Genomic DNA, 20,518 nt, shown 5'->3' with positions numbered 1-20,518 from the left:
TTTGTAAAACATACTCCAGTAATCTTTTATTTACAACTTTAGGGGGAAGGTAAGGTGAGGTACTTTCTATCATCCTTAATGTGCCATCTTGTTTACAGTTGATTTAATATTTAGAATGAACTGGTTAAAAATCACTAACTAAATGTATATTTAAATGTGGTCACTGTCACGCATTTAGTTTGGTGTTCAGTGACATTTATAAATCCCCTCTGTAGTGCGTTCTCCTTCATTGTTTACATTGTATTTTCTCTCATTATAATCTCGGCCCCTCAGAAATCTCCTTTTGCTTTCTGGGTCAAGAATTCCCAGAGATTACCTTCAATCCTCCAAGCTGCATTATTTATGACAAAGGCCTTGCTCTTGGATTATTAGGATGATGTATATAAAAAATGGAATAAATCATAAGAGCCCACACAAACATGCACAAATAGGCATGCCCTTATTCTCCTCGGAAGGATTTCCATCTAATCAAATAAAGGCGTCATCCCTCAGAAAGTCAGTGCGAAGCTCAGAGCTCAAATGACACGATGCTCACATGACAAACATAAGATTTGCACTAATGCCAAGATCTTGAGCCAAGCAGGGAGATTGAAATGGTTGGATTGTTCAAGCAATCCTGAGTCGCTCTAAGCTGTAGTTACTCAAACAAATGGGATTGTACTCCAGGCTGGGTGTGTGTGGAGCTGCCTGGTCTGGCTGCTCTCTTAAGCAAACGTTCCCGACACAGTTCTCAGCTACTGACTTTTGCTTTGTTTTGTTTTTTCATTCTGCCTTGTTTCCTGCTCATTGAACATTTTCTGGTATTCGTGTAGGTTAACGAGTATTTGATTAGCTGTAGCTGCTTGAAGTTCACTGTTTGTTAATTTGTGAAAACCTCAAGTCACTGATAGTAATGTCAAACTACAAACTACTGTCTACTTCAGTACCAAATAGGAAATAAATGATCTTTTGAGTGCACACAAAAGATGTGTCTGAATATGCATACATGTATGTACATGTAAAAAAAAAGGGGCAAAGAACAGTATACGTCAAATGAGTAAGATGTGCAAAACAGCACACAGATGTCTTAGAAGACATAATAATAATAATAATAATAATAATACATTGTTTTATTATTATTATTATTATTATTTAAAAATCCATTACAAGGACAACCATAATAATTATTTTATTTTATATATTTCATATTAACAACAGTTCACAATAACAACAATCTTCAAATTATTAAATCATTGAAGTACTGTATGTCCGTCAATCACAAGCACAAACTTCTGTCTCCCATGTTAAAATGGCCTTGGTAAATGCCAGATCTGTGTCTAATAAGACTTTTATTTTGAATGACTTTTTTACTAGACAGAAATTGGATTTCTTATTTTTAACTGAGACCTGGACTGGAGCGGGTGAGTCGTCCGTTTTTGGCAAACTTTGTCCTTTAAGCTGTTGGTCTTTTGCTGTCCTGGAAAGCCCATGGTTGCTGAGTTTATCCACGTTTTAGATTATTTTGGTTTTATTCAGCATATTGATAGGGCTACACATGTACTTGGTCACACCCTGGACCTTATCATGTCTTATGGGTTTTCCATTGATAACATAAACATTGAAGATGCTTGCTTTTCAGATCATAAGCCCATTGTATTGGGTACTATAAAAACTACAGGTTTTTATTCTCGTTGCATCAACTCTCTCACTGCTAATCAGTTTTCAGATATGTATCATAGTAATGAAGTGTCCACAGCAATTTCAGTTGCTGCTGAACATTCCTCAAGTCCAGATGATCTAATTTCTCTCTTTAACTCTTCCTGTTCTGATATCCTGGATTTTATAGCTCCCATGAAATATAAATGTCCAAAATTTAAATCACAACCATGGCTGGATGATTCCACTCGTTTGCTTAGACAGATTTGTCGAAAAGCAGAGTGGCGATGGAAAAAAGATCATCTTACTGTCTCTGTTGACATTTTTAAAGAATCCCTGGAGAACTTTCAGAAGGCAGCAAAAATTGATAGAGCTAAATACTTTTCTGATATTATCAATAAACATTCTCATACCCCTAAAATCTTATTTAGCACTATAAATTCAATAATAATTCTCATATGAAGTTGAACAATCACCAGATATTTGTGAGAGATTTTTGCGATTTTTTATTGAAAAGATTGCTGGCATTCAATCTTCATTTGTTCCTCTTTGTTCTAGCTATTTGGATCGACGTTTCAGTTTCTTCAGCTACCTTGTGCAGCTTTCAGCTGGTGTCTCTCTCTGAGTTAAGGGAATTAGTGATGCAGACGAAATCTTCAAATTCAACTTATGATGCTGTCGTGTTAATGCAGTTTTGGTTTTATTGGAACTCAGTGCTGCCTTTGATACAGTTGATCATAATATCCTTCTGTCACGCCTTGAACATTGGGTGGGCATAAAGGGTACAGCACTTAGCTGGTTTGAGTTGTATCTGAAATCCAGGTCATTTTCAGTGTCTGTTGGCCAGTTTATCTCATCATTTGCCTCTCTTCTCTATGGGGTCCCTCAGGGGTCCATTTTGGGTCCATTACTCTTTAATCTGAATATGATTCCACTTGGTAATATCATAAGGAAATATAAAATCTCTTTTAATTTTTATACAGATGATTCTCAGCTGTATCTTCCATTAAAATCTTGAGATTCTCTGCAGCCTCTCATCGACTGTCTTCTTGAGAATATAAAATGTTGGATGTCAAATAACTTCCTGCAGCTCAACAATGATAAAACTGAGGTGATTCTCTTTGGTCCCTCTAAAACTAGAAATTCTGTTGCTAGGAACTCAGAAAACCTCACTCCATATGTTTAGTCTCATGTAAAAAATCTAGGTGTTATCTTTGACTCTGAGCGTTGTCTTGAATAACAAATTAGCTCAGTTGTTAAAAATATTATATAATATTAAATAATATTGTTATTAACAGCTGAGGATCATCTCGAAGCTTAAATCAACACTTTCCTTTCAAGATCTGGAAAAAGTCATTCATGCTTTTATCACATCACGCCTGGATTATTGTAATTCGTTATATGTTGGTCTTCCACAATCTTCATTGGCACGGCTGCAGATGGTTCAGAATGTGGCGGCTAGATTGTTAACCGGCACCAAAAAACGCAAACATATTTTTCCAGTTTTAGCGTCCCTTCATTGGCTTCCTGTCTTTTTTAGAATTCAGTTTAAGATTTTACTTAATGTTTTCAAAGCTCTTAATGGACAAGCCCCATCTTATATTTCTGATCTTATTTATTTGCATTCAATGCCGAAGTCTCTCAAATCAGCTAATAAGGCTCTATTACATGTCCCTCGGTCACAACTTAAATTAAAAGGAGACAGAGCCTTTGCAGTCGCTGCTCCACGTTTGTGGAATCAGTTGCCACCTGACATTAGGAGTGCTTCTTCTGTTTCTATTTTCAAGTCCAGACTTAAGACACATTTTTACTCTCTCGCCTTTCCGGGCTATTAATTGAATGTGAAACTGTTGTTATTGCCGATATTACAATTTTTTTATTATTGTTTTTTTAATTTTACTTTATTTTAGAATTTACTGTATTTTATTATTGGTTTTGTTCAGCACTTTGGTCAGTGTAACGCTGAATTTTAAATGTGCTCTATAAATAAAACTTACTTACTAATAATAATAATTACAGTTGTTGTTGTTTATTATATTATTTTATACATTACATTACATATTTTGTGCACTGATGTTATTTAATATGGGGTTGGATAGATTGTTTCCACTGTTGTGCTTGGCAGATGTAGTGCTGTAAGATCTTCATCAGATTCGATACATACTCTAAAAGTGTGGGAATGTGAACATAAAAGTGAAACAAACAAAAACAGTTTTTGAGAATTTGAGCTGGGTGATGCCCTCTCTCCTCCAAACCATAGCTATGACAATCATTATATGATGCTGTGACTGCGTGAAGCCAATCAGTCAGTCGATATGAAACCTCATACACCCTTACCATAAGTTTTCTCTATTGTTCTCCCCCTTTCTGTCAGAATCACACTAAATGGGATGAAAGTGTCTCGGCCCGATGTGAGAATTGGCCGCTACAGGATGATCAAGCATGAGAGAGACAAGCACAATGAGCCAAACCCTCAGAGGTAAGACCCTATTCTCCTGCCACCTCATCTCTGTGTAGTGTGAAACCACCCGCCCTGCCTGTGCCTGAATGCTGAAGATTCACAAGCTCTGTTAGGATGTGTTAAATCACACCACTTATCCTATTCTTGTGACTTATTGATCTAAAGCACAGCAGACCCCTTTGCATTGCAGATATATAAGATACTGTATATAAGACAATGTCGCTGCTCCAAACACAAGCATGGGCTTCACCCGTGTATGTTTTATTTGCTAACCGGTCTTCTTGGCTGTCTTGTTTGATCAGCTTCACTAGAAAGACCATGCTGTACAATCAGCCAGTTTTGATGATGAACAGCATCGTCTTGTCTGTTCTACCAGCTAGATTAGCACAAACCCAGCACTAACCAGCCTAGACCTAATCTAGTTTCAGCACTGAATTGCCATTTGAATTATTTCTGTGCTTAATTTTTTGCTTCTTCATTCAACACTCTTAACATAGGTTAATGGTCAGGTTCATGTTCATATATCACAGTTAAAGGGAGATATATATTTTAATTAAATCTTATTCAAAGTAATGTTTTTTTTTTGACAGGACATTGTTGTTAATCACAATAGCAAAATCACTGATGAAAATGTTTGTTCATTTTTATTTTTTTCATCAATAATAACAAAAAAGACATGTTGACAATTACATATTTTAATTAAGACATGCTATTGACGAAAATGATATGCTTGAATTTAAAGCCAGTGAATTGTATCACTTTATTTGGTTCATATTTTGTTAATTATATATCTTACATGTTTGACATGTTTATATGTATATTTTTTCAAGTTTTCTCAGTTTATTATTATTATTATTATTATTATCATTATGTTAGATATGTCTAAATGTTTACGCATATTTAAAAATTGTAACTTATATAAATTTAACTTCTATATTTTTACACGTTGTCAGTTAAAAGTATATATATATATATATTATGCCATTTTGTTTAGTAAAATATGACGCATGGCATGAAATATTGATTACATTTTAGAAACATTTTCTTCAAACGAAAAATAAACTATTACCATGTAACAGTGTAGTAATCCACCCTGATAGTCACCCTTGCTAGTTTGTTGCATTGCAAACTTTGTCCAGCTTTTGTCACTCAATTACCTGGGGCTGCAAGATAGTTTCATCTTTAAGACCTATTCAGCCTCCTAAATATGATTGTGTGTGTTTATGCCAGCTGGCGGAAGTTCTTAATGCATAAATAGCTCAGACGTCACGGGGTGTAAAATAGCCCAATCAATGAGTCGATAAGCCCATCCGTGGACGCTGGGCTACGAGCCAGATCGTTCCCAGGTAGAAAGCTTCACAGCAGAGCAACTAATTGCAAAACGATTCCTGCAGTTGCAGGTTGGTCCACTGTTTCTTGGTGGTTGTCAATCTTGGGAGAGCTCTGAGCTAAATGGCAAGACAGAAGCAAAAGAAATGCCATTAAAAGTTAGGATTGGTCTTTTCTCTGGTAGGAGGTTTCACTCAGCTCTCAATGTGCAAAGATAAGAGTTAGTGATTTATTCTCTTTTGCTCAGTTTCATTCTTATTCTTTTTCCCTTGATCTCTTTCTCATTCACTCACTTACTGTCTCTCTATTTATGTCCTGCTCTTCCTCGTTCTTTGCGTCTTTTTTCCTACAATTGGCTCAGACAATTGAAGTAATGAGCGCGGCCCACCCCGAGAGCCACTAGCGCATGCTGAACTCATTTTTGCTGGAGAGGACATAAGAACACTGGGTAGAAATGAATGAGGAGACTGTGCTGAAGTTAATGAATTGAAACATGTCACGCTAAAGCGGGTCTGTTGTCACAGACAGGTCGTTTGTTTGTGTTCTGTCTCAAATGGGAAAAATGAAGCTGAGTCGATCGCTGTGATCCACCTTTGGTACAAGCATCAGACCGGAAAATGTGCACTTTATCATTTGCTGAAACATTTTTTTAATGCTCTTCAATTAACCCAGGGCTCCTCTAAGAAAACCTTGGAGGAATAAGCAGGCTACGGCTACAGTGAAGGTTATATACTTACAAATGAATAAAAAATATTAAGTATTTATAAATATTTCAAATAATTGTTCACTGAAATTTTTTTTGAATGCTCTTCAATTACCACAGGGCTCCTAAGGTTATATACTTAATAAATAAATACATATATGTATGCAAGTCAGAAAAAGCTTTACTTTAGTGCACCATTTACTGTAAGTGTGCTAACCAAGTGACCCAATCTGTATGATGATGGAACATCCACAGACTGATGCAGACATGGGCACTGCGGCTCGATGACAATCAATATATCAGGAAGTGCGGTCAGAGATTGATGAATCTCGACGGCATCCTCTGAAACACTCCCTGACTCGGCCAGGGCTGATATAACCCACCCAGACACGCATCAGTGTAGGTGACAGTGTCACAACTCATCTGGGCATCTGATTAATAATTGATTAGCACCATAACAGAAAAATGGGAAGTCATTTAGAGTATGATCCCTTCCTCTCTAGATTTTATTGCCTCCGTTAGAGGCTTGTGGGGATTATTCTAAGATGGCTCGTTTGTACGTGATAAGAGGTTTAGCCTCAAACATAACTGCCTCTTAAAACTGAGCTGGAAATTTGATGAAGAAAGCTGATTTGGGGAATGCTGTGGATTACTGGAATTTATTTTTACAGCACTTTCAAACATGATCTGTTTTGTGTTTCTCATATTTTCTGTGATAATATATAGATTTTGGCCTCATTTCCTTAGGAATTTGTTTAGAACTGAAGGGAGGACAGTGTAGTAGTGTACTGTAGTTTGCATATAGTAGTTATACATTTATTCTCAAGAGCTTTGTGTGGCTTTTAATTGACTCTGCTGCCACTCAAAGTCTCACTTTTTCACGTTTCTAGTTAATTTAGCAGCTAAATGTAAACTTTAGCAAATCTCCAAATTAATTAAAAATATTGGAGATTATGCTGTGATGCCTAAATTCACTTTAAAATGTTATTTAAAAACATATTGGTTTCATTGATTGTAATGTTTGTATTATTATTATTTAGAAAAAGTAGTATAGAATTTTAATATCAGCCATTAACTGTTTTTTTTTTGTCCATAACATAAAAATAATTATATTGGCCAGAATTGTATTTATGTCAGTGCAAAAGCAGGCAAAGAGGTGCAAGACATTTAATGTCTTATATCCATCCACTTGTGTCAGTTACACTCATTGCTTCTTTCAGGAAAAAACTTTCTTGAAGTCCACATTATATTTGATCAAATATAAAAATAGTAATATTGTGATATGTTGTTACAATTTAAATAACAATTTTAATTTTATTTATATATATATATAGTGTTGGTAAAACTGAATTTCAGCATCATTACAGTCTTCAGTGCCACATGATCCTTCAGAAATAATTCTAATATGCTGATTTGGTGCTCAAGAAATATTTCTTATTATTATCAATGTTTAAAACAGTGATGCTTAATATTATTGTGGAAACTGATAGAATTTCTCAGAATTCTTTGTTTAATAAAAAGCTCAAAAGAATTTGTTTGAAATAAAAATATTTTTACTTTTTTACTTTTGATCAATTTAATACATCCTTGCTGAATAAAATAATTAATTTCTTTTTTAAAAAAAAAATCTTTCTAACCCTAATCTAATTTACCAACTTTTGAACGATAATGTATGTTTTTTTTAAAGGGCAGATGATACTTCCTGCGCCATTTAGGTTGTGGTAACTTCAAGTTCCCGGTTCTTTAAGTTTTGTTTTGTTTTATTTTCCTGTCACACAGGTTTAGTTCATTTGTTTTTAAGACTTGCTGCATGGAGATGCAGTATGACTAAGAAGAGTAAATGGCTGCGTTCTCCAAGCGCACCCTTATTTAAAAAGAAGTGTTGTTAGACTTGATGAATGGTTGCCCTCTCCTCAGCTCTGTTACTACCACAGTCATCTTTGTTTGGTCACTCCGCAGAAGAGCATCAGCTTCCATAATGAGATGTTATGCTTGCCGGAGGAACCAGGCTTCTATTCATCAACCTTCCTGAGTGCTGCTGCTGCACACCGGTCCACATGAATATTAATTCTAGTTCAGTGTGAGCCCTCTCAAATACTCTAATTTCATTCAAGCAGTGTACTTAAATCATTATCTGCCGACTCTTTAATGACCTTTGTGGCACCTACATTGATATGGAAGTTGATAGCTTCACATAAATCAAGCTACCCTTTAACGGACAACTTGAACTCTCTTTCCTACGTTTGTGGCATTTTTCAGAGTAAATGTTCTATTTATTAGTACAGTTCTTCTTTGGTTAAGCCTGAAATGTTGAAATGTATATCATTTTAAGTGTCTTAAGGGATGGGAGGTTAAGATGTAATATAAAACACTGCAGGGGAAACAGAGCTCCTGAATATTCTTATACTTTGCTTTTCTAGCTGAGCTCATTGAACTTAAGGAACCTCTCATTTTATTGATAAACCATGGGAGTCTGATACTCTCATATCTCTTTTTCTCTTATCTTTCAGTGCCCACTGCACAAAGCTCATATCTTTTTTTTTACCTGTAATATAGTGTAAAAACTCTCTTATTATGTAACATAAGTGTTTAAATATGGTCAATGTGGTTTATAGAGTTAATGTCTGTTTTTATACAGAGGAAATCTTGTGAGGCCTATTTGTTTTTCCTTTGTGAGAATGATGCTCTGTGCACCTTTATAAATGTTATTTCACCCCCTGCTGGTTAACATTGGTATGTAAGGGTATGTATTTAAGTGATCCATATTTTAATACTTAAATTTGTTTGTCATTATCATTTGTTAGTGACTTACAAGATGTGTTTTATCAGTACGACCGTTTGTTTGGAGTCAAACCAAGTGAGTACTAGCTCCACGTTCTAACAGTTGAGTGGTTGGAAATTTACATCACACGTTTGGCTTGAGACTTGAACCTTGCCAAGGGAATAGTTCACCAAAACATGTTGTTCCAAACCTGTATGTTGTTATTCTTTCCTTGAAACACAAAATATTAATTTTTAAAGTAACTACATATACAGTGAACATGTAGTACCAGAAAGACACAAAAGCACTATAAAAGAACCAAATAAATTATATTTTTGTGCTATTAAAAGACCCAGGCAGTACCCTTAAAGAATCAAATGTGTACCTTATCTTCCTCCAAAAGTTGCATATTAGTGTTTTAGAGTAGTCATAGGTGCCCTTAAGGTACTACTATGAACCTTTTAGGGGTTAATAACGTTTTAAAAATGTCCCTTTGAAAAGCTGTTGAACACTTAAAAGTTCAATGTTTGCACTTTTTTAATGCTCTGCACATATATGGTTTATTTGCACTGCTTTTTTTGTCCTTTATGAAGACGTACTGTCATTGTATAGAAAAATGGTCCAGTTTAAGCCCTTTTGCATCCTAAATGTTTCTGAAAACCATGACGCATCTAATACTGTTTGTGTTTCTTCTTCTTTTTCCAGGTTCAGTAAGATCCAGAACACCAAGAACACCATGAGGAAAGATGGGATCAGCTCACTGATGTACAGAGTGGTGTCTGTGAAGAAATATCCGCTCTACACCAACATTTCCGTAGAGATCGGCAAGCCTCCTCCCAGACCTCTCAAAGGATAGAGACCTACCGGGTCTTGACCGAGGATACCATGACCTTCTTAAAGTTCAGCACACAAACACACACACACAAGCTCTGCCCAGGATCACCTTCCTATGATAATGCAGTGATATGCTGAACAGGTTAGTTCTCAGGAATACGTGGAAGCTTGATGTGGATCCATCGATGTACTGTAGATTCATATGCTGATCCAGATCAAGATGTGCACAGTGTTTGGAGGGACGGGAATATCATCATCATATTCCAATGGCTGTTTTATTCAGACCGTGAGGATCAGTACAAGCTTTTAGGCTTATAACAGGAAGGTTGTTTAGTTCTGGTTTTGGTAAAGTGACGTTTATCTGCGAAGAACAGCCTGGTCACTTGATGTAAATCAGTCAGAACATACTGTACATTTCAAAAGCGAATGTGTCTTTGTACCTGCGATGCTTGCAGTGTTCAATCTCTTCTTTCGTATCTCAGATGTTGGTTGATCATGTGAGGTTGATAAATCGGTGCTTGAGGTTGGCTCCTTTGGACTCTATCTCTCTCTTGCGCTTTTATTTTGTATCGTCTTTTGGGACTAAGCTGAACTTCATCAACCATGAGAACACTTCTCAGCATTTCTGGGGATGAAACCCTCATTGGTATGTCTTCATGGGAACCTGGAGGACAATTATGTGTGCGATTAGACTGGATCTAGACTAGTCCTACAAGCACATGACTGTGTCAGTCAATGTGGTACGAATGGATCACCGCAGCATATCCTCTGGCTGCCGTGTAGATGTCTGGAGAAACAGCTGTAACTTTCGCTGAGAGATAGAGGAGCTTCTGCAGAAGTTACTGATGATCAGACCTCTGTATCTATCACCACCTGCTCAAATCGGACTGTGCTACAAGCCACTCTTTCTTTGTTTACTTTGATTTGCCTCAAAGATTCATATTTAGATCTGTCATATATCAAGGCTTTTTTAAAAACTTGAAGGATGAAGTTAGCGATGGGTGCTTTGATTAAATAATGCCCATATCATTCAGTTTTAGAGTCTATCACCCCCTTTGATGATCATCTATGGAGGTGTTATTTAAATGACGCTCTGATATGTCCAATATATATATATATATATATTCACCCGGGGTCCAGAATCAACATTTTTCCACACCTGCCAATTCAAGTGAATTGAAAACATTTACCAACGTAATTATTTCTTACAGGCCATGAATCAATATTGCCATTTTTTATAAGAACATATTTTTGTCTCTCTGACAAAGGAATTATTATTATTATTAGCTTTTTTTTTGCATTTTTGTAAGAGCACAGTTCACTAAGAAGTTAGTTCAGCCTTAACTGCGCAATAAAAACAAGCCCTATAATTTTGTTCCTTTTTGTTTTTGTTTTGATAGCTTAATATGAAGAATATTTTTAAACTACCCTTCAAAAGTGTGGGGTCAGTAAGATATATTTGAAGAAATAATACTTTTAGTCAATGAATACTTTACAGTAAAGACTTCTACATTGTCATAGTTTAAATTTCAAATAAATGCTCCTTAGAATTTTTGTTCATCAAAGATGAATCACATGTATGACAGTTTCTATGAAAATATTAAGCAGCACAGTGTTTTCAACATTGGTAACAATGAGAAATGTTTCTTGAGCGCCAAATCAGTATATTAGAATGATTTCTGAAGCATCATGTGACACTGAAGACTGGTGTAATGGCTGCTGAAAATATATAACAGGAATAAATTACAAATATTTTCAAATAACAAAAGTTAATAATATTTCACAATATTACTGTTTTTACTGTATTGTTTATCAAATAAGACTTCTTTCCAAAACATTAAACAGTCTTACCATCCCCACACTTTTCAACGGAGTTCAGGAGGATAAAAAACTTCATAGATAAAAACAAAAACATAGATCAATATAAGATTTGTCTAGTTTCCATAATTTTCATCATCTGTTATTGTCATGTTGATTTTCACTTGCATTTGGTGTTTGGCTAATGTTAAATGGATAGTTCACCCAAAAAGGAAAATTCTGTCATTAATTACTCATTCTCATATCGTCATGAGGGTGAGTAATTAATGACAGAATTTTCATTTTTGGGTGAACTGTCCCTTTAATTTTGGACCCTGTGTTCACCTCCTCCGAAAAGATCTTAACTGTATTGAACTGCTTTTTTTTTTTTTTACAATACTTTGCAAGCCTCTTAAAGTTGTTTTACCGTTCCTTATTCCTTCTTCACCTTTTATTTTACTGCCTGAAAACACCAAGCTGATGCCTTCAGATGTTTTATGAGGGGTAAATGTGAGGGGAGTTCAAGCTCTGTTTTCTCTCTTATCGGCTTTTCTGCACCGTGTGTGGACGGTTCTTTGTCAGTGATACTTTCAGCCCAGCACAGAGGAAGTCATTAATGAGAGCCGAACCACTCTACCTGTCTTTTTTAAAATACACATCTGTCTTTCTCCTCATGCCTTTCATTTTAGCCTCACCAACCCATTTCATTTCTGTGTGTGCATTTGTGTTGTCTTAACTGCTGACCCAAGCAGTCACTATGTCACTAACATTGTTTCCTTTTTTTTTTTTTAAAGTATTTCATCACCTCTGTCTCCTGGGTACCATGACCTGTCAGTTATAAGTGCATCACTTTTGCCACGCTGATTTTTACATTGGCCATCAAGCGAAATAATGGTTAATACTTAACTGATTGCCTCAAGCTCCTTGATTTTTCCTGTATTAATAGCCTTAAAAGTTGATATCCATAGTTACCTTTATTTTTGAAAGATGCCCACTGTATGCACATAGTTGAGTATATTCAAAATTATTCATTGATCATATTCAATAGTTTTTGCTCTAGCTGTGACCTGCATCTTAAGTGCTGAGGAACAATGTTGTAGAATGCAGTGATTCCTAAACCTTCAACACGAATGAGATTTCAAGCCAATATCCTTATTAAAAAGACATTATGCTCGTCCTGAAATGTCTTGGTAAATGAAATAGAAATCTGTTTCTGTTGGAGTAAAATGAGATTATTTCCTTTCTCGAGTTGATGTATCAAGGCGTGTATTAAATTGAAGAGAAAAAAATGTTGCAGAGCGCATGTCATTTACATTATCTTAATTTTTTCAAAATGAAAAATGCAGTCCATATGGTTTATACGATGTGAGCAGAACAATGTCCAACATATTGAAGGCCTCACGCACATTGTTGCATGTAATCTGTCAGGCCTGATACAGCATGATAATAATGTATAATGTGTAGTCATTCTTCTGAAACATATTTTGATATCTCTCGATTTAAAGGTGTACTCAGTCATTTTTGTTGGTTGCACTGATTGATATGGCAGATTTATGCTACCATGACTAATTTATTTCACAAGTGAAATGATTCAATAGGGCAGTTATCTATATAACGTTCAAAAGTGTTTTTTTTAATACTTTTGACATTGATACTTTTATTCAGCAAGGATGCATTCAGTTGATCAAAAGTGAAAGTAAATAAAAAAAAATTATTATTTAACTTTCAAATAAACGCTGTACTTTTGAACTTTCTATCTATCAATGAATCACTATTTCCTCAAAAATATCAAGCATATTAGAAGGATTTCTAAAGGATCAGGTGACACTGAAGATTGGAGTAAAGGTTGCCGAAAATTCAGCTTTGCCATCATAGGAATAAATTATATTTTAACATTTAACATTATTAAAATAGGAAAAAGTTATTTTAAATTGTAATATTTCACAATATTACTGTTTTCACTGTAATTGTGATCAAATAAATGCAGTCTTGGTGAGCTTTAAGAAACGTCTTTTACCTACCCAAAATGTTTTAAATATTAAATATTCACATTTATATATCATTCATATATATATATATATATATATATATATATATGTATATATAATTACTGAGTGCACCTTTAATGGCTACTAGTAAGACCATGTATTTGGATGTTGTGAAATTTGTAGATATTGTTCTTATTAGTGAGGACAATGAAATCTTCAATTTTTTATTATTTTTATTTAGTCTGGTGATACACTCAATTATCACACAATTACACTCACTTAATTCCTTCTGATCTTAATCTTACTTTTGCCCCTGTGGCAAATAAATTGCTTATAGTCTACGGTGTAGATATAAAGTTGCATTATTCTTTAGTGTTTTGGGTGGAATTCGATAACATTATAAATGTTCCATTGTGGTTTATACATTTAAATCATCTGGTTGTTCCATTCTGAAGTTACTTATATTTCTTGTGCTAACAATGCAATCAAGTGAAGCTCGCACAACTCTCATTACCAACCTTGCAAAGCACAAACGCAATCCTCGAGGTCAGGATGCTGTTCTTCAGCAAATCTCGCTTTATAGTTTGTGAAATCACACTGGTGCCACAATGAATACGCTTTTCATTTTGATGCCGTTCTTATATATCACTCTTGGGTCAGCAAACACTCCCATACTGAAAACTCACACACACAGAGACTTGTTTATGTGAAGCTCACCCTCTCTCCTCCATCACCCTTTTTGCTCTCAGTTGTTCTCCAGAAAGAACTCCATCTGCGCTCTATGCTTGTCAATGTGAGAGAGGGACAGAAGTGGGCAAGTATTCCACACCTACACAACGACTTGCGTAAGAAACTACTGACGGCCTCAGGTCTTCACGTCTGGGGCGCATTTTTTAAAGACTTACTGTGTCTATTAAGGTTGTTTTGTATATTGAATGTCAAAATACTATATCTTATATAGAATGCATTATGCCATATCAAACATACTTTTTGTATACAATCAATAAATCTGATGCTACAAGAATCGGATGATGGGATAGTGTTTATATTCTTTTTCTGGGTTTATACAAATGTAGAACGCCATATGGTAGTGTTGTTTATTTGTGTGTGTGTGTGTAAAATACAAAATATGGACTCTATAAGAAGTGGATCAGAACAAAGTAATAAATCTCATATTTACACCTGATTATTTCAACACCCACCTTTTACCAGCACCAGTCCAAATCAGTGCTCAGGGACATGGCAGTTTATTGGAAAGGGAACATCATATCTCTAAACTGTCAGCCTTGTGCAGGAAACTCAATAATCTGCCTCTCAAAAAGTAATTTTTTATGTGACAGATGTTGCAATAAACTAGTAGAAATAACAACACAAACATCCTCTTAACTTCATAAATGGGATAATAAGACAAGACACAGATCACTTGTGGTTTATTTATATTTGTGTACATTCTGTCATTGCCGCAAATGCAGTCCTCGAAAAAAAGTAGCATTATTACCACAGCTTTTAAAATGAGGTGTCAGAACAGAAATGAAACAAAAATAAGCCTGCTTTATTTATACATGATTCATTTATGATAGGTTTGTTTTGTTTGTAGTTCAGGCTACATTAGCTGTTTCCATGCCTGCATGGCAGTAATGTAAGTCTTGCAGTCTCAACATACTTTGGTTTTCAGGCTTTTGAAGCAGAAAATAATATAAACATATATGCTACTTCAAATCATATAAAAACACCAATAAAAAATATATATATTAGTGGATGATCATTGCATCTGCAGGTAGGGATGGGCGATACCACTTATTTTGTTTTCAATACGATACCAAGGCCGATACCGATACCGATACGATACTTCTAAACTGAACTTTTATATTATGAAATGTATTAAATTATTAAATTACTAAGAGTAAAATGGGGAATGATACCCACTTAACTTTATATTTGAAACACATTTTAACATTCAATACGCCTTAATTGCACATGGTTAAAATATGTTTACTGTAGTGGTAACCACGGAGATCTACAAATACTATATTGTATATAGTACTATATTGAACTACAGTAAAACCATGGTTAATTTTCATAAGGGACTGCTAGTGAACTGTCTGACAGTGTATGATTTATATTTTCATTACAGAATAGAACATGATCAATATGAACTTTTAACGTTCAATTTAAATAAATGTAATTGCACAAACTATATGGGCTACAATTTCAATTGGTTTACTGTGAAATAACTCTAACATATATTTTTTTTCTGTCCTCATTGTTCTGGGCTGCCATTCCCAAAAGCATCAATGGTTTCTTATTATACTTTTGAAACGCAGCCCTGTTTGAATGCACTGTCAGAAGTGAGTGAACGCTCCCTGTGATTGATTGGTTCTGTCTTGCAACATTTGCGTGTGTTCAGATGAGCAGGAAAATAGTTCTGTCCTACACAATTATTAACTAACACTAGGTATTCGTCCAATTCAATGCATATTGTATGCATTAATGTCTTTGTTAAATAAACAAAATCACTGGTAAATAAAACACCTTAGTATCATTATTTTTTATTTGAGTATCAATACTTTCGATACTCGCATCAGTATTGATATTTCAGGATCGATACACCCATCCCTATCTGCAGGTGCAAGTGTGCACTACACAGAGCCCAATGTCAACATTGATCTAAACACAGTTGTACTGTAGATGCTAATATGCTCACTGTGCTATTTATAACCATGCCCAAAAAGGTGTCTCAAAACTAAGCTCTATTATCCATTTCATTAGGGAATATCCCTTAGTAAGTCAAACCAATTTTTTACCAACTCATTTTACTTTAACGAATGGATGTTAAATGCTTAGTTATCATAATAATAATAATAGACTGTTTTTTTAATGATATAAAGCTTGTAGGCTTTATATGATTAAAATAGCCTCCACACTTTCTTCCACAAGTGTGGTTTAAATATCTGCTGAATTTTGTCATCCATTGTATAAATATGGATGTCAGATGACCCTATTTTTGACCTCTTCCCTCAGTTTAGCCCCTCGTCAGGCTGGCAGTTGCGCACATGGGAACACGTTGCTAAGCGGTTGCCTTCCCAATAACCTGCATCCTGACCGTCATGACATCGACATTTGGTACAGGAGTCGACCCACACTGGCTCTCCTCCAGGGATCACTTGGGTCCTAGAAGCATTCACATAACAGTTGGGCCCTGGAGCCACAAAGAGAGAGAAATGATTAATGAGGCCCATTGTCTGTAGTTTAAGGTGAAGTGTGTCATTTTTTCAGTTAAAATATTTTTTCCTATCCCATCTTAATATAGAGAGACAGCGGGTCTAATGATATTATTTAACTACAATTATTTTTGTGATTCAAGGAGTTTCAAGAACCACTGTACTACAGTGTTGCTATGCAATTGCTTAGGTGGTTTTAAGCTTTTTCTTACTGTGTTGCAATGGTGTTCTGGGTGTTGCTAAGTGGTTGCTTACTAGTCCAAGTAAGAAAAGCCTCTCAAGTCTATATAATTCTGGATCTTTTCTCTTTTGTTTTATCATCCGAATTGCCAAACTCTAAATTCAGGATGCTAAGAAAAGTAACAGAACACTCTCTTCAAAAATCTGCACAACTTGCGGTGTCATTCATGTCAGTAGCACAAACTGTGCTGGACAAGTTATGCGCAGAATTTAAATACTTAAGGTCAGGAGTTTTTGAAAAACCTCAGCAAGCGCCACTAATTAGGAAGCCTTGGAGTGTAGATAAAGGCACATTGCTTTTTTAGAGTGTTTAACTTTTAAGATAAGGTTTTACTTTAATTTGGAAGTTACTTTAGATTAACAGAAAACTTAATTTAACATTTTCCCCCACAGAGGCAATTTTTATCAACAAAAATGCAACATCATTTGAGGAGCTGACCATTTATCACATTGGTGACGTACATGCTTTGATTTATGTGTGTTGTTTTGGATGCCTACATGCCTGCCTTATCTTTGCTCTCAGTAAACACTGTAATTACCTTCATACTTCACAGTATACAGAGAAAACAATACGGCAGAAGCTCAACTCATTAGAAGCCTTATCTTATTTCAGGTGCAGAAACTGGCCTAGCACATGGCCCGGCATCTGAACCGTCCCATCTGTTATTGAATGAATTATATAAAGATATTGCATTCAGAATCATTACCGGAGACCAAACACAATTGTAGCCTCTATGTATGTGTTGAGGCTATGAGAATGTCATACTGCATGAGTCAAAACTTGGGCAATTACAGTACACAGAAGTGTAATAAGCCTTACAAATATGGCAGTTTTCTTTTTCAGTTCTGAAAAACTTACCATCCTTGCACTGAGGGCAGCATTTCCCTGTCTGATAGACTGGATTAACACATGGTGGAGGGGCACAGTCTGCTACCTGACAGCGGGCGATGCCGTCGCTGTGACAGGTGCACTGCTCACATGCTGACGGCTGTAAATCAAATGCAAATCATCAGTTGAAAGTAGGTTATCATATGATGCAATTCCATCAAAAGACGTGTATAACTCTATTCCTTCAAACTGATTTTTTAAACAGAACCAGCAGGACTATCAAATTGCTTGCTTGCATATACCGTTATTTGATGATGTGCCAATCCAACACTACATTTTAATGCCCTACAATGTGAAGAATGTGATCAAATTCCACTCCCAAACTGCTGTTCAAGGAGCTAAATTACCACTTGTGGCTCAGTACTGGAGGTTGGGTTAAATGGACTGGAAGAAAATGATGTCAGCTCAGGCAAAGTGTATTCCTTGGAGTCTCTCAGAAGGCTTCAATTTTCCCCTCAGAGATTCCCTATTAGCCATAATAACCAAATCAGGGAGATAATGAAGCACATTAAAGCCCTGCTTCTTCCAAGCCTGTGCCACCAGAGATATTTCATTCTTCAATTCCTCAGAGTATTAAATTGCCCTTTGTGATTTCAGCCCAATGTACATCAGATTTATGCTTCACCTTGCCTCAGAACAAAAGAATCCTACTTTATTAGCTTTAACTAAGACAATGAATAAATACGTTCATGAAAGGGTATGGAAGGAATTGGATCAAATTAAACAATTGTGTTTCAGAAGTAAAGAGCTGCTTTTGTTCCGACTTAAAAAAGGTACATTCAACCTATAATTGGAATCTTAGTCTTTATGTAGCCTATCTATTTATTTGCTTACCATGGTAAAGTTTTTGTTTGTAGTACACTCTTAAAAATAAAGGTGCTTCACGATGCCATAGAAGAACCTTTTTGTCTAAATGGTTCCATAAAGAACCTTTAACATCTGAAGAACCTTTCTGTTTCACAAAAGGCTCTTTGTGGCGAAAAAAGGTTCTTGAGATTATAAAAAGGCAATAAAGAGATGGTTCTTTAAAGAACCTTTGACTGAATGGTTCTTTGTGGAACTAAAAATGGTTCTTCTATGGCATCGCTTGAAGAACCTTTTGAAGCACCTTTATTTTTAAGAGTGCATGTTTGTATCGTTTGAATGAATTGTCACCCAATTGTCATGTGGATTGCAAGTAACAAACAGTCAACAACTTGACAAGAAAAGACTAGTTTTGCTGTTGAAAATTACTCAGTGTACTTAGACCTCATTAGAAGCTTCCTATGAACAAAGATCACTGCAGTGCTATTTTGAATCTTTTTCATGAACAAATCCTTCTCTCTTAAACTGCGTGACAGAACTGTATCTACTGAACTATGTGCTGTTTTGAAAGTGAACGAGAGTCGGCGAGACTCCAAATTTGCATGCAGATTTACTCAGCAGATCCTTGTTTATGAAGATTCATTTAATTAAAATATAAAAAGGCCTGTTTTGGTTGATTCAGTGTTTTAACGAATCGGTTCAGTGAACTATTTAATGACACTCTCACTCATTACACAATCACGTGTTGCCACCTACTGGCGTTAAGATGTAACCTGCCCAAAAAGTCTCACTCAAGTCAGAAAATCTGCATCACAAATTGAGACGTAATTAATTTGATCATTAAACACGTGATGGCGCTAAATATTTTTTACTGTCCTTTTGCGACCAATACCAAAAAACTAGAAACAATGTCTCCGCCTATAGGGAAAACATTACACAACTGAAACTTTAGGAAAGCTTATGGAGTTAGTAACAAACCTTGAAAAGCAAAAAAGGGCCCGTTCACTCATCTTAAGACAGTTATTGCCAGCAAATTACGATGTATCTTCAAATCATAAAAAAACATTAAGCTATTCTCAGAATAAGTAGTTTTATTTTGTCACTGCTATGTTACATTTCACGTCAACGTTAATTCATTACAGGTGTTTAACTGCAAGCAATGCGGCAGAAAGTTAAGTTCAGTTATTTAGGAGAGCAATTAAAAAGTCATATATAAAGCAAGAGGACATAAAGCCCACTTAGAAATGTAAAAACATATTTTTCTCTCTTTTGGTGGCCCTTGTATGCAGACTCTTTACAGAAACTTTACCTGAAATTGTTGGCCCAGTTCGTAGACTTCTCCCCCGTACTCGCAGCCGATCTTCTCGCATCTCGGGCAGCAGTCTGTCGGGTAATGGCTGACATGGATGCAGGCGGCAGGCAGGGATGTGCACTCAGTCCGCGCGCAAGCAGACCCTGCTGCTGTACATTCGCACTGGGTGCAATGATCCGAGTCTAAAAAATACCATTCGCCCTCATAATAAACGCTGCCGTTCGCCTCACATGTTGTCTCCTGTTGTCCAGCGACCGAAAAAGCCAAAGCACACTGGCCGCAGATCACCAGGGTAAGCCAGACATGAAGAAAATTCACCGGGGAGCCCCAGAGTACAGCCATGCCCATCACCAAAAACGTCTCAGTCCCAAACCAAGACTTGCAAATGCAGCATAAATAGGAATTAGCCTACTGTTATTTTCAAAAACTTGCTATTGCACGCGTCTGTTCAGCTAAATTACATAAAGTTTCAAATTCATGGCCAGAATGGACTGTGCGCGCTTTGGAGGCTGTTGCGCATAAGAAAGTTTTACGCCTCGGGGGT

The 20,518-nt window shown here is 35.9% G+C and overlaps 2 protein-coding genes across 4 annotated transcripts in view; one reads left to right on the top strand and one right to left on the bottom strand.

The window, feature by feature from the left end:
- Positions 1 to 10,930, top strand: part of LOC107557142 (beta-1,4-galactosyltransferase 2-like) — a 113,116-nt gene extending 102,186 nt beyond the window's left edge. For both annotated transcript variants that reach the window (XM_016240479.1, XM_016240484.1), the window contains 2 exons: positions 4,010 to 4,114; positions 9,595 to 10,930. In XM_016240479.1, coding sequence (XP_016095965.1) covers positions 4,010 to 4,114; positions 9,595 to 9,745 — 256 coding nt within the window. In that variant the 3' untranslated portion in view covers positions 9,746 to 10,930. The remainder of the gene's footprint in view (positions 1 to 4,009; positions 4,115 to 9,594) is intronic.
- Positions 10,931 to 15,644: 4,714 nt separating this feature from the next.
- LOC107557127 (von Willebrand factor C domain-containing protein 2-like) lies at positions 15,645 to 20,489 on the bottom strand. Of its 2 annotated transcripts, none has more exons than XM_016240460.1 (3): positions 19,972 to 20,489; positions 17,829 to 17,958; positions 15,645 to 16,707 (listed from the first exon to the last, which is right to left on the bottom strand). In XM_016240460.1, the coding sequence occupies exons 1-3, from the start codon at positions 20,320 to 20,322 to the stop codon at positions 16,526 to 16,528; spliced, it is 663 nt and encodes a 220-aa protein (XP_016095946.1). In that variant the 5' UTR covers positions 20,323 to 20,489; the 3' UTR covers positions 15,645 to 16,525. The 2 variants fall into 2 exon arrangements, with proteins under 2 accessions (XP_016095946.1, XP_016095953.1); XM_016240467.1 differs by lacking the exon at positions 15,645 to 16,707 and adding an exon at positions 16,717 to 17,629.
- Between the last annotated feature and the right edge of the window lie 29 nt (positions 20,490 to 20,518).

This window comes from Sinocyclocheilus grahami, unplaced genomic scaffold, assembly GCF_001515645.1.
Source record: "Sinocyclocheilus grahami isolate Dianchi unplaced genomic scaffold, SAMN03320097.WGS_v1.1 scaffold21.1, whole genome shotgun sequence".
Classification (NCBI taxonomy): domain Eukaryota; kingdom Metazoa; phylum Chordata; class Actinopteri; order Cypriniformes; family Cyprinidae; genus Sinocyclocheilus; species Sinocyclocheilus grahami.
This window is presented reverse-complemented; position numbering and strand designations above follow the sequence as displayed.

Excerpts from the sequence above, each read along its gene's own strand:
- LOC107557127 (XM_016240460.1), bottom strand. The coding sequence starts at position 20,322 with ATGGGCATGGCTGTACTCTGGGGCTCCCCGGTGAATTTTCTTCATGTC. Across the intron at positions 17,959-19,971 it reads AACTGGGCCAACAATTTCAG|CCGTCAGCATGTGAGCAGTG; the intron begins GTAAAGTTTCTG and ends TTTGATTTACAG. Across the intron at positions 16,708-17,828 it reads CTGCCCTCAGTGCAAGGATG|GGCCCAACTGTTATGTGAAT; the intron begins GTAAGTTTTTCA and ends TTGTGGCTCCAG.